This window comes from Anser anser, assembly GCF_964211835.1.
Source record: "Anser anser genome assembly, chromosome: 7".
In the NCBI taxonomy this organism is placed as follows: Eukaryota; Metazoa; Chordata; class Aves; order Anseriformes; family Anatidae; genus Anser; species Anser anser.
In genome coordinates this window covers 13,468,640-13,483,557 of record NC_139727.1, presented here as the reverse complement: position 1 = coordinate 13,483,557, position 14,918 = coordinate 13,468,640, and the positions used below count along the sequence as shown (strand labels likewise).

The window sequence follows — 14,918 nt, the reverse complement described above, 5'->3', positions numbered from 1 at the left end:
CTTAAGGTACCAGTGTTCCAAAAGTTGACAATCTTGATTTTGTCTAGCCACAACTCTGCAGTAACCAGAATCTTGGATGTGGATACAAGAAGCTAATATGAGCATTTCATTACTTGATATGTTTTACCATACAGCTGCTTCATATCTTTTATCATGCCACTGTCACAACTTTTTAACTATTGGATTCATTTACCTTATATGCCAGCTATGGAGAAAAGCTCCAGTTCTTATCAGTCAGATGTTCATGCTAACTAGTTAGTAAAATTCATGTTCTGCATCTTGATGTGCTATGGATAAATGTTTTTCTCTCCTCTGTACATCATCTTCATAGTACCACAGGCATTACGTTTTCACACTTCTGTTCGGACTGCAGAAAATACTGATTGCTGAACTATTGTTTAGCTGTGTCTTGAGTTTCTCATGTTTTCCATTATGCAAATTGCAAAGATACAGCAATTATTCTTCATATTTTTTTCTAGTCCTTTTGAAGCTTTTCTTCCAGTTCCATGGAAATAGGTCAAAAATTCAGTGCCTTAACAGGTCTGCATTTTTTTCTCAAATCTAATGTGCTGATTAGACTATTAAAACAAAACAAAGCAACAACAAAAAAAAACACACCCTGTAATAACTGCCAAAGCAACATACGTAAGTGACATGAACAGTATTGTAGTAAGCAGCCAGTTACACTGGTATCTTAAGTCATCACTCAGTATGGGAGTGACAGTTTAGCATATGGCCAATCTTTTCAGATCCTGGTTTGATGTTTTGGATATATCTAGGATTATTTAGTTCTTCCATTTGGGAATTCAATTTGGTATGTGAAGCAGTTTCTCCTTGAGCATTTTGACTGTTTTCTGGTGATGTTTTGACTTCATGAAGTCAGGGCCATAACTGAATTAAAGGTGCTCCTTCTACACTGGGAGAGAATGGCAAAATGGAAACATGAATTATTCACTAGGGATTGTAAAGACCTCTTCAGGTACATTAAAGATGAATTGTTGAATGAGATCAGTGTAATGTTTTGCATAACTTAAGAATTAAGACTGGAACATAATATTTACAGAGGTGGAACCTATTGTTTGTTTAGAATTGTAGCCAAATAATTGTTAAACTGGAAGGTTGTTTTTTATGATGGGAAATTTTAATGAATTATTGTACAATGCTATTTGCTGTTTTTTTTTTTCTTTCCCTGTTTATTACTGCAATGTTCTGTATTAAAGTTAGGTCTTTGAACACAAATTTGAGAGTTGTGATGTGAAAGTATTTTATTCTTCGTTACTAGGATTATTGGACAGAATGCTTTTTCTTGGGAAAGGATTATCTCTGAACTATTTGGCTTTTCATATAATACACAGAATTAGCTGACCTCTATATAGATATTGGTAATAATTCATTCTGAATTACATGTTTAAAAAGATCATTACATTCCCACTGACAAAAGAACAAAAAGAGTATGCATCTCTTGAGCTTAGTTTCTCACAGGGATTTTAAGTACCTTTAAAAATAATAATAGAATATGACGTAGGTGGTTCTTTTTCAGTGGGACTGTTTCTATAGTAAGGTGGTTGTTTTGCTTAGTTTAAAATCTGGGCAGTTTGTGACAGCCAATGAAACAGTTCTGAGTAAATTTTGTGATTCTGTGTGCTGTATTCACTAACAGAAAGCAGAGATATGGCAACAATTTAAAGCTTAGCTATTTATTATTTTTTGTAATGGCTTTGTAAATCAAGCAGCTCGAAGTGAGTGACTATTCTGGGAAGGCATAAATTATTAAAAAAATAAATATTTTTTTCTTGATCTGAGTTGAGACAGGTGGACCTTGTCGTCCCCCCCCTCCTCCAAACAAACAAAAAAAAAGGACTGTTTCATAATATTGACAGGTTCTGCTTCCTGCTTTTGCACCTGAAGAACTGAAGAATTAGATAGTCCTAACTCTGTGGAGATCCAAGAAAGTTTCTGGAAAGCTGTCATAACTCTATGATATCTGCTTGGCCTCCTTCCTTCACCCTGCCAAGAAGTCATCTTTTACCTGGTCGTGTCTCTGACTACTTTCCTCACTGAAAAGCATTTGGTCAAGAACTGTAATGTGTGGCATCTAGAATGTGAAGCTATACCAAGATGCTTAAAACTGAAGTGTGCTGATGAAAAATATAGGCGGTCTCTGTTCTTGTTACTTTCCAAGTAGATGAAGCAGGTTTCTCTGCTTATTTTTTTTCCACAGACTTCATCCTGCAGGTTTTCCTGGCTATCTGTAGGTTTTGGCAGAACTGGAAGGAAAGCTATCAGAAGTTATGGGATGATCCTGTGCTCTTTCAGTGCTTTGCAGGCTTTTGGTTTGCCATTCCCTTCTGTCTCATGTCTCAGGATTCTTCAGTCCATTTTCCCCAGTTTGCAAAGGACTTGATATTTTCCTTCATGGTAATGTGTGGATCTGTTTAGAAAAAATGTTTAGAACACATTTCTGGGATACGCTGACGTTTTTAGGTAGGTTAAAAACAATTGGTTTGTGTAATATCCTTGTGAGATACAATGAGAAAACCGCATTCTGTGGGATGTGAAATTTGTGTTGTGACATCAGTCAGTTGTGGGGTGTAAAACATGTATGGTAACTTCATACTTCTGATGATGCTGATATGCCATGTTGTGTGTGTTTGTAAGGTGCAGGATGAGTATTCCTGAGACCTTCACTACAAAGCAATGATGGTCTTTGGATTGGTGCACAGCAGACCCCGCATATCATGTGTTTTCATGTAGACACTGTTTGTACTACCATGCAGATTGTTTTGCCTATCAGTTTTATTTTTTTTCCTATTTCTTTGATTTTTAGGTATACCACAGATTCTACCCTCCAGAAAGCCCTCGAAAGGTAAAAACTTTAAGTTCTACTTTTGTTCATTCTCTGAGTTTATATGTCAGTTTTTTTGTACCGCCCTATGACGTTAATCAATAATATTAATCAATGGGGAAAAAAATGCATACTGTAAAATCTTTGGAGGTGTCTTATCTTCTTGAACACTCCTTGAGAACGTGTTTATCTACCATTTTGCACTTTTGTCTTCACTTGTTTTGGAGTCTCTTCTAATTCATCTGTTTCTGTAAGCATCTGTGTTGCTGTTGTGCACTTCTTTAATGTTCCATATTATAGATGTTGCTTTGTTTATGTAAGCAAATAAACAGTAACTCTTCAAAAATTATACGGAAAGCATTACCATTTAGCATAGCCAATTTTGCATGTCTTTGACGTGACAAAGCTTCTTGACTAAGAGCTTTTCCTACAGAACTTGCTTATTCCTAACAGACTAAAATCCTCTGTTAGTCACTAGAGCTGTGCACTTGTGGTTGAATGTGATTTGGGTCGATGTCCTTAGAAAATAATCAGGAATGTGGACCTCTATCTCGGTAAATCCTTGTCGGTTGGATGTTCTATTCAGCACTTTAAGAGTACAGCGCATCTTAATTTCTCACTATACATATTAGCAGTGTTGGCATGAATCATTGTTCCCTTTCCTTCTAAATTACCACCTTAAACCTGCATAAGAAATTTACAGTCTCCAAATGTTACGATCTTTGTAGAACTTCCCCCTAATTCCTGCATGGTGAATTTGTAATAGTCTGTGTACACTGTTGTCTGATGTTATGTCAGGTTAGAACAAGGTGAACAAAATAACCAGATTCCAGGAAGCTTGGGATAGGAATAGGTCTCCTTCTCTTATTTCCTTTTCCATCTGTGTTTTTCCTCACTGGGTATCATTCCTCTCAGATATAGTTGTTCACAAATTACAAGGCAAGATGTTGCACAGAGAATAATTTATTTCAAGTCAATCTTCTGATTTTTGTGTTGTAGCTGGACAGAAGTTTTTCCTTGTCATTACTTTGTCATCAGTTGAAACAAACGTGTGCACTGGGGATGCTGTAGTCAGATATTTAAAGACCTGTGATATCATCTGATCAGATGGTTGCATTGACTGCCTCTCTCTGCTTTGTCTTTATTCCCATAGTATGTGGAAATTCCGCTCTTTGGATGTATGGAATTGCTTAATTGAACAGATGCCTCTTATTGTTCACTTACATTTCATTTCTGTTTTTTTTTTTTTTAAAAAAAAAACACATCTGACAGAACTGTCTTTTGCTTCAGTTTCATATTTGCTGGAACTCGTGATATGCAGAAATTCTTTAATAATGAAAACAAAGGCTCAATGTACAAATCTGTCATCCAATTTTTCATAGTATGTTTCTGTTCTGTTTGAAATACCAAGGTATAAGAAGTACTCTGAATTTTGCTGTTACAAGCATCATATGTTGCTTTCAAAGCTACTGTGATTCAGCTGAGAAGGACATGAACTGGTCCTGAAAATGCCATCATCTTGGTAGAAAATAAACATTTTCAGTCATACTCATATCTTCCAGGTGTCTGAGCTAACTATGCTGTCCTTGTGCACGAGGCCTGTGTGTTTGGTACCTGCTGAGCTCTGTTGTAATGCACAGTTCCTATTTTTGTTCCCTTAAAGGCTTAAAGTGAAGGGCTTAAAGTGCAGTGCCTACTTAAAGGAATGGACGCGGATGAAATTAAACCACTGTATGAGTTACTGTATGTCTTAATACCAGAGACAAATAGTTTTCCTTTAAAATGTCATCAGAAATAGTTAACAAACTTTGTTTTTCGTTTTGATATGATGAAAGAAAAGCTGAATGTAAAAACATTATAAATAAGGTGAAGCTTAAAATCTAAGATGGAAAAAACACTTTCTTTACATTGTATATTTTTAAACTGTCAGTCCTTATCTGAAAATGTAATTGCTTTCTCTTCTGCTTGACATTAAGGATGTTCTTTTTATTGTTGTTCAGAAGGTTATTTCTTACCATTATAGCTTTAACTTGTCATGACTCAATCCAAATTCCAACGTTTTACTTATTTCAAGAGCTTTGAACAAGCTGATGTTTGAGACGAAAGCTTTTTTCATTACTTAGATTACATATTTGTGTGGGATGAGAATCAGATGGCAGCATTTTAGAAATCTAGTTCACCATTTCAGTCTTTGTGCCAGTTATCTGTCTGGTCAGGACTTTGATATAAAGCCTTGGAAATTAGAGGTGGCATCTGTAGCCCTTTTTGTTTAAAGCTAAATTGAGTTAATAGAAATAGCCAGAAGTCAGGGCTGGGAGTGGGCAAGAAACAAACTCCAAAGTTGAGATTCTGTCAGCTGGAAGACAATGGCATGATATTCAGGCAGGAGCACGCAACACGGTGCATGCAAAGTTGCTGCAGGAAAAAACGGTCTTTACAGAAATTATGTGGAATTAGTTAGTTAACTGCATCTATTCTATGGTGTTTGCTAATCCAAATATATGCAATGCCAGACTCTGGAATTTGGGGGGTGCAAAATTTTCCTTTTAACCTTGCACTTAGCAGATGATATAGGAATAACTGAGGATTCTGACTTGTCTGTGTGATTGCTTTTTTATGAGCATCATGCCAAAGATAATTTACCTGAATTAGAATCCATGACATGCCTTTTCTGGTTGTTTTTGTTCTTTCACAAAAAAGTATCAAAAGCAGTTAATCTATCAGCCACCGTGGACAGAGAAAACAATTCTTTCTAGATTTTCTCGGGGGGAAGAAAAGATAATTAAGGGATTATGGTTTAGTTCTTCATAACACATCCACACCTCTCTTCATATATATGTAAACTGTCCTTTTTGTCTTGCAGAAGTTTGAGTCAGATACATGTGCACTGGGATAGGTGAAGTACTTTAGGTGCAATGTGCCAGGCGGCAGAATGGGAGAACGTTCCAGAACTGTGACTTTAAAAACCACATCATAATTGGGATTTCTAATTTAACTTTTCTCTGCAGTGTAAATCTAAAAGTTGATAACTATGGGGAGGAAGAAGCTTTTCTTTTCTTTTTTTTTTTTTTTTCTTCTGGAATACAAACCAGTCAGCTACTACAGCTATTTTTGGCAGTCAAATATTGCTTTAGCTAGGAACCTATTGCACACTATTCCTTCTAGAACATTTTCATAAATACATAAATCACAGTAATGATTCTGAGCAAGACAGATTGTTCTTTCAAGATTTATTTAGATCTGTTTTGCCTTACTCTGTGCAGATAGACAATAAAACAGTAAATAGAAATGAAAGTGACAAAAACCCTCAGTAACCAACTGCCACCATGATAGTAGTAACTATCAATTATATCAGCAATCAGTAAAATTCTACATATTTCAGTTCTCTTATCAGTGACCTATTTTTTCCCGACATATGCCATTTGATTTTTTCTTTAAAGTTATCTCAATTCTGTTGGAATTTACCTCATTCACAATGTAAGAATAAAAGACTCAGACTTTAGCCTGAGTCAATTCCTAAAGGATTTTTTATCAGTAGAAAGAACATTAACAACTAAAACCCAACTTCCTTGCTACTTGTGTCTTTCTCAAAAAAAAAAAATAAAAAATTTGAATTTCTTATGTATTTACAAGAAAGTTGGTGGGTTTGTTCTCTCTACCTGCTTGATGCAGCAATTTCTTATTGCAAAGTACCAGAGAGGAGGTTTGAGTTCTAAATATTGTATTTTCCTGGCTTCAGAAGTTACAGGCCAAAACGATGCCTCAGCAGAAGATGGCAAGAGCTTCTGGGCTTATCTCCAAACTTCCATTATGCAATGGCTTTGTTACATCCGTACAGCACCTGTTGGAGTAGGAGTAATAAATGAATCCTCAGTTCAAGCAATGGCCACTCACAGAAGCAGTCATCTAAGGACAAAGAAAATTATCAGACTTGAGCAACCCTAATCTTTAGCAACGTATAGAGATCACTCAAAGGATGGAGCAAAGGAAATGAGTGAAGTTATGTGCCTGTAGTTTCTGGGGTGCCACTCTGAAGCAGTCTTTGATGAAATGACGATGGCTTTGTACTTCTCCTTTACAGAAACTGTGCGGTTTTCTATCATCCTGCCAGTAGCAGAACTGCCTGGTTTCCCTGGGGCATAAGACAAGGGATTCTTCTGTCTGAGCAGAAAGAAGCTGTTGTAACAGGAGATGTAAACTTTAATGGGGAATTTTCTTCAGTCGGGTCAGGATGAAAGGATTTCATCCACTCCTATCCCTCAAGATAAAGGTGGGGAAAAAGAGTCTCATACAACAGTATGAGAGATTGAAGGGGTATGCTCCAGAAGGGTTCAGTACAGAGAATGAACCAGAATACCAATATACCAATACACAAAATATCGTGTATTTTCCAGGAGCCTGGAAGATATGAAATGTGGGGTAAAAGGTACTGATTAAGCTGTTTAGAAACTAATACCGGGAAAAGTAATCACGCTGGGTTAAATAAGGGTGGATTGTGAGGAAGACCTTGAAGGCTGAAAACACATGGGAAGAAATAAATTGGGGAACATAACAGTCTAGAAATTGAAAAAGCAAATAAGATGGTAAAAGACTCTTAAGGAAAAAAAAAACACACAACTGGGCAGATGTTATGTGCATGAGAATGTATTATTTGTGATGTTATGCAGAATGTGACAGAGGCTGAGGTGTAAAAGTTGAAAGTGAGCAGGTATTCACCTGTGCCTGGAAGGGAACGAAACAGTATGTCTAAAAGGGAAGTCTTGAATCTATCAAAATTGTAAAGGTGGGGAGGCAGGTGAGTGGCAAGAACCAAGAAGCTCTCGAAGATGGATGGAGAAATGAAGACTGGAAACCACAAGTGTCTCATGGTAAAATGGATGAACATCACAGAACTCTCATGAGCGCTGATCCCAGAGGCTGGTATGTGTGCAGAACGCAAAGTCAGATCTACAACCAAGGTGGCATGTGGAGGGAGCTGATTTGTATACAGAAGGCACATAGAAGAGGCAGGTGAGAATGGAGGAGTCTATTCAAAATTTGCTGGCTGGTATGAAGCTTCAGTTTTGCTGAGACAGAACATTGCACCCAAATGAGGAAGCATTAGATTAAACAGTGGAGGAGAGAGCGGGGAATAACTCATTTAAAGGGAAAATTATAGGTAAGGGGAGTGAAATGGAGGAACCTCAAATGAAAAAACTGACAAATAGCAAAGTTACTTTTAAACTGCTTTTGAAAAGAATAGCACGTGTACTATGCCACAGAAGAGAAATTAGATGGCAATTCTAACTCCTTGTGCATATAATGGAATTGGATAAGTGTAATAAAGTGAATAAAATTTTACTTTCAGAGTAATTCCTCTATCCATGTTTGGCATGGTCGAATGAATCAGTATATAAGCTGTCAAAGTGAATACTGCTCTTCATCTTTAAATTATGAAAAATATTCACAACTTAAAATTGTTTGCTAGCTAATTTTTGCAACTTGAAAATGAATTGTTACATAAATTGGAGCTATTTCAGTGCATAAAAAAATGCTATGTATGCTGTATGTACTTTGGTGTTTTATGTTTTTCTAAAAACATGTTGATAATGATGTCTCTGTGAAGCATTTAGGACGTACCCTGGAGTTTAATACTCAAATGGTGTTAATCAGTTCACTTGGTCAGCCACGAATTCTTTGAAAAAGGTCGTAAGTACAACATTTCTAGCTAACGGTCGTTATGGCTTGCATGTCATGTTAATTAATGAAACTTAAACTGCTTTTCTGGCTATCAGAATTGTATAAATAGAAGCTGAAACTTAGTCTGAAGAACAAGGCCATATGCAGATAGCGAGGTGTGAACTTTATTAAAGCAGCATATGGAAAGCTGTTCCTGCTAATGCCTCCTGTTATCCGAACAAGTATTGCCATTTCTGTTGAATACTCTTGTGGTCCTTTTTCTTCAGCAAGAAGATGCTGCAAGTATTGCCATATAAATAATGTGGAGATGGCATGAGGCTGATGTGCAAGGATTTGTCCTGAGCAAACGTTAGAGGGCATGACTGCTGAACTAGAAAGATAATCTAGATAATCTTTGAGCAAGAATGCTAGTTTGTGTGGCACATAAAAATATCAAGAATGTGGGGTTATTTTTCTTGCAGTGATCCCCTGGAATTATTTTGAGGGCTTAACTAGTGAGTAGTGAGTTAAGTGAAAAGTAATACTAAAACAAATTGTCTTAAGGTCACAGTCAGAGCTTTCAGTCAGGTTTTTGTTGCAGGTGTTTCTCCTACTTAGAACAAAAGCATGTATTTAAACATAACCTTTTAGCTATTTTTTTTTTGATACCTCTACTTGTTTTTGGTGAGATCAAAGCTATTATTGAGGGCATACTTCTCTTGAGAATTTTCAGGTTAATGATAATGCAGCTCAAAAAAGTGAACAGATGAGGAAAAATAGGGAAATGAATTTAGGAGCTTACTCAATTTGTCATTATTATAGTGAAAATGTTATCTATAAGTCAGTTTTTATGCTCTATTGCAGTCTGGGTGGAAGGATCATTTCTAAGATATTTTCATGGCTATAATAATTCACCAATTTTGAGCTTGAAAACTTTCTGCTAATTTTCTATATTTAAATTTTTAGAAGAGCAGTATTGTATTTGAGGAAATTACACCTGAAAGTTAATTAAATGTATTTTTAATTTGTGAAGCTAATTACTCAAAAAAAAAAAAAAAAAGAGGGCATTTGTAATTGTAGTGGAAAGTGTGCATATGAACTGCACATGACTTTAAATGGAAAAGATGGCAGCCCTGAAAAATTCAGTTTAACTGTTTTTTGGGAACTCAGTCTATGTTGGTGCTGAAAAAATATAACAAACAGTTATATGTTGGTCTTGAAAACAATGCTAGTATTTTTCTTTATGCTATCATATGGAGGACTTGTACCTGTGAATTACTGTTTATTCAGTTTTGACTAGAAAGCTGCAAATTATACACATGGTTGCTCTAGACACCCTTGTGACTTTTACCTACCATGGAAAATGGCAGTAAATGTGATGGAACACTGCCGTTTGGAGACCAGAGGAGCAGGTCCTTTCAGAGTATTTCACATATGAATCCTCTCTGGTATGGCTACAGAAGTGCAGGCAACGAAGCTTATGCTAGCAGCTCTCCAAATGGGAATGAGATGGTGGGAAGCCCTTGGAGGTGAGGAAAGCTAAGGATTCTGAGACAGTGAGCAGGAGAGAGCCCTTCAGCTTCTTGCTGACCTCTCCAGTCAGTTTTCTTATGTTATCTATCAGCTAGGGGCTGTTTGTTCTATACTTCTTTAGCAGACCTCTGATATCTGCTGTCATATTAACGGGTTTAGACTTCTAATTCTCCTGTACCTTGGAAGTGTCTTTTCCTACAGTAGTCTTTTAGACTAGTACAATGATTGGGACTGCAGATGGGAGACGGAAATACAGGAGTAACTGACTACAAGCTCAAGAATGATGTCTGGAAAACAAAACACCAAAAGAACAACAACGAAAAGAACAAAGTGAGCTTGACTAGGGGCATTAAAGGCCACCTCAAAGGAAGGTGTTTTCTTTTTTTTTTTAAAAAAAAAAAGCTGGCTGCAATGGTGTGCAATTAAACAAATGTGGTGAAGAAATACACTGAAGAATGCATGCAACATTGCTGAATGCAGCAAAGTTCTCTCTGGAAGAGTGCTTTTGTTTGACTTTAGGACTGGCAGTACAGAAAATTCTTAAGAGGGCTTGACATACATATTCCTTGGATAACTGGTGAGCACTGAAGAGTATTTGAGTAAACGTTTTGCACAAAGAAGTAAAATACAGTTTAAAGAGCACTAAAGAAAAGAATATGTTCAGTTGAATAAAACTAACAGTGGTGGTTGAAAAAGCAAACAGTGCTTTTAAGCAGGAAGCAGTGACCAGAAGGGACTGCCTATAGCATCTCTTCACCCTTTGGTGGTGAGATGAACATTTCTGGAAGAGGGCAGGTTGTACATTAAAAGTGCAGTGCAGATTCTTCTCCTTTCCAACAGCTTGGTAAAACTGTCACATCCGGAGTCCTTTCAGTTGTGTGACTTGTCATGTCAGAGCTGCAACGTTTGCAAGATGTGAATCACTACAAATTCTTCTTTGTGCCTCATGAACCAGGCTGCATGCTTACAGAAAGACAGTTATTTTCCCTTTCTGCTGCTGCTTTGCTTAGGATGAGTGTTTCTGTGGTACCATTAAAAAAAAAATAATAAAAAAAAATGCACAGGTGTGGAACTCTAGGCCTTAAGTGCACGTTATGTTTCAGTTCACATATGTAAGCTTTATATACCATCATGACAAAGAACATCTCACAATTTAGTTGTTTAAATGGCTTCTTCCTCCCAGTCACCTTCCAGCTGCTGAGAGGAATAGAAAAATATGTTTGGGATGAAGAAAACATTGTGGTGGTAGTTATTTTTTACTGACTTCAAGGACTTCTTTGCCTTCAACTGTTGAATACTTCCATACACTCAGCTGCCCTCTCACTCCTCATCTCCCACTTGAGAGAAATCAAAATGAAAAAGCTAGTGTGTTAGGATAAAGACCATAAGATCACTTACCAATTCCCATTATGGGTAAAACATACTTGATTTGGGGAGTTGATCTATTATATCTCCAATTAAAAATTAGGATCGGAGGGTGAGAAAAATACTCTCTCCACAATGGTTCTTTTCAGTGGGGTATAATTACAGTTAAAACTAGTAATGAATTACAGGGTCTGGAATATGAAATAGGAGAACACCCATGTTAAAGGACATTTTTTTTTTTTGAGTATAGCTTGCATAGGTAAAACAATCTTTCGGGTTTCTTGAATTTTTAGTTAACTATCTAGGAGGCATTTTCTTGGTTCTCTCCCTTTGTTTAGCTTTTCCTCGCAGATTTCAATAAAGCTAATCCTGAAGCGTGTAGAATAGGAGGGAGAAGTTTTGAAGCCTTCAACCTGGACAAAGCTGAAACTTTGATCCTATGGATACCTCCTATTATATCCAGTTGTGCTTTATATATAATGTAAGCATTGATGAATTAATTGTATGAATTATAAAGCTTTATCTGATCATTTTGAGAAGTTGAAGATCTTCCTTTCTTTTGAAGCTCTTCTAAACTACTAACAACTCAAACTCAGATTGGCCTTTGGCTAAAATTAAAAATCCATATTCTGCATGACGGATTAGATTTGTGATTGCAGAAACTGAACTAGGATACATTCATGTACTTCACTTATTTCTGGGGGCTGTTTTTCCTTCGAATGAGCTTAAAGGAAAGGCATTTTTAGCTGGTGCTAGTACATGGTTTTGCAGCTTTTTTGTTTACATGAAACATTTGTATGTTTTTGACTTGAGAATGTTTCATGTAGTTGTAGGTTTGAAAAGATTGTTGGACATAAGAAAATAAAAGGTAAAAGACAAAAATTATAATTTACAAGTTTGTTTTAAACCTTTGTGTTTTAGATATAAATCTCTATATTAAATGGTGTTATAGATCAACAGATTGTATGAAAAAATTGTTAATTTTGATTCAGCTCTGTTTAAGAGAATATTTGACAGACCTTTATGGGTAAGAGTTTTTATTTTTGAACTGTATGTAAATTACTTTGATAATTGCAAGTGGAAATGGACATTTTAAATTGATAGACGCTAACCCAGGGCAGCTTAAAAGCAATCCTGATTATGTGTGTGTTTAAATTGCTGGTCTTGTAAAGAAAATTCTTCCTTTCTGGTAGATGCAGTGCATATTGCCATGTTGGGAACAAGATGAAATTCCAAACTATCGTTACATACGTGAGACTTCAAACAACATATCGCCTTCCTCCCCCCCCACGTGCACACACATTTGTTGCTCATTTGATGCTCAGAATCTCTGGGACACTTGAAATTATGGGCACAGTGATAGGGACTGTCATAATTATTTTATTTCTTTTTTGATATTCCTGAATAATTGAGTTTAATGCATTTATTTGACCTCTTGTGCACTCGCTCTGGTCTTGTCTCCCCAGCCGCTCCATTATCTCTGAATTTATTCCCATCCACGTAGCTTCTAATGAGAGAAATCTAATCATGGCTAGCATATGGCCTTGAATGTGAAAAAGATGTGGCTTATTTGCCTCTCTGAAATAATTATGGCCATCATTTCACCTATTTTGTATGTGTTATAGCTGGTCAAAAAAAAAAAAGCTGCTTTTCTTGTTGGAGGTTTTCAAAAACAACAACAACAAAAGTTGTGTTTACCATGAAAATGACTTTGTTTCAACTTCTCTCTAATTTCCTAAAACATGAAGCAGGAGAAAGATATTGCACACTTTTCGGGCTGTTTTCTTTAAAAAGCTCTGGGGCAGATGACAGTTAAAGTCTTTTTGCTTTGGGGGGGGGGGGGGGGGGGAGGGGAAAAGAAAAAACAAATAGGCAAGGGCAACATCTATCTTCTCAGAAATTTCAGATATAGATTTATATGCATGTATTTCAGATATCCAAACAAGTTTATCTAAACGTGTTTGGAACACTTCTGGAACAACTTATCAGATGCTCTGAAGGAAGTCTTCAGGATAATGTTTTGATGTTTCTCTGTTTCAGGTATGATTTGGAATTAAAACAGAGAATGTCAAATCTTACTTGTTTCTGATCTTTTTTTTTAATGTGGATTTGCCTCAGCTGAGACTTGAGTTCATCTTTCTAGCCTTCATTCCTGCTTTGGTCTTGGTTCTTCACACTTGTTATTTCTTTCTGGGCCAGACTCGCATGGGTCATTGTAAGTCTTCTAGCAGGAGAGATTTTTAAGTCTTCTAAGACCTCCCTTTGGGAACAGGTGAATGAAAGCTTCTTGAAAACCCAAATATCACCTTCTGCATACACTTCAAGCATTGTCAGGCATAAATGAGACTAAAAATGTTTTGTTCTTACATTCCCCAGTGGAAACTTCTAGTTTGAATGTTACACATTTTTCAGTTACTGCTACCACTTTTCCAGCAGTTTTAAGGTGTTTTTTTTTTTTTTTTTCCACAGTGGGTACATATAATAGGTTTTAAAATAAAAAGAAGTGAAGAAATTGTTACCTAACGGAAATGTCATGACTTGCATTTTTCTCCCTAATTAGGGAGAGAAAAGACTAGATATTCCTACTAGCATAACGTTCCCACGTTATGCTCCAAATGTGGTCCCAAAGCAGAGCTTCTTCAATGTTATAACTTCTTTTCTATTGTTTAAAAGAGAACTGCTCAGCTTGCTGCTGCTGTGATATTATCAGTAAAATTAGATGAGTCTGGATTAAAAAAAATAATAAAAATAAAATCTTGCAGACTGAGGCCTTTTAAATCAATGCTAAATTCAGGTTGTTCAGTACTTACTAGTTCATTGAATTGTAGGATTGTGAATCATCTGTAATGAAGGCTTATGCCATTTTTCTGGCTTGTGAAGCTGCTGCTGTTCTTTTTTTCTGTTACTGTCAAAATAAGCATGATTTTGAGGAACAAAAGGCTGCACGTGCACTTACGCATAGCTACCCTTCATTTATTGCCTTCCATTGTCTCACATACTTGTCTTAACTGGGTTGATATTAGCTTGGACTTGATATACACCAACCACAAAGATGTGCTGTTCTGGGACACTGTTGCCCGATGACCAAACTGGTGACCCCCTGTAACGATGGGAGAAGGGACAGCCAGCCTGATGGCTCACTGAGGAGAAAGCAACATGGGAAGGTGACCTGCATCTTGCCTGACCACAGCACTGCTACACAGCATGGTCAAAACCAACTTCAGGAGAGGCAGCCTCTCAGCTGGTTTGTTTCCTCTTCTTTTCTAAATGTAAACGTGGTAAGATGCTGTGTGCTGGGAAGCTCCTCATACACGCTGAGCTGGCAACTTCCAAATCTTGCCATGGTTTCTGACATAAAGTATCACTGAAATATGTGATTGGAAGTACTGTTTGTAGGTTGGGGCTTTTTGCCCCCATGCTTGTGGGGGCAAATCAGTTTGAAATGGGCTGTTCTTGTTCTCTCTCATCTGTACAAAACCTGCCATCTTAACTCAGTAGAACTGTCTGTTTTATAGGT

The 14,918-nt window shown here is 36.8% G+C and overlaps 1 protein-coding gene across 11 annotated transcripts in view; it reads left to right on the top strand.

The window, feature by feature from the left end:
* ANK3 (ankyrin 3) overlaps positions 1-14,918 on the top strand; it is a 363,472-nt gene that overhangs the window by 39,231 nt on the left and 309,323 nt on the right. For all 11 annotated transcript variants that reach the window (XM_083845292.1, XM_083845284.1, XM_083845291.1 and 8 more), the window contains one exon: positions 2,828-2,866. In XM_083845292.1, the coding sequence (XP_083701418.1) occupies positions 2,828-2,866 (39 nt within the window). The remainder of the gene's footprint in view (positions 1-2,827; positions 2,867-14,918) is intronic.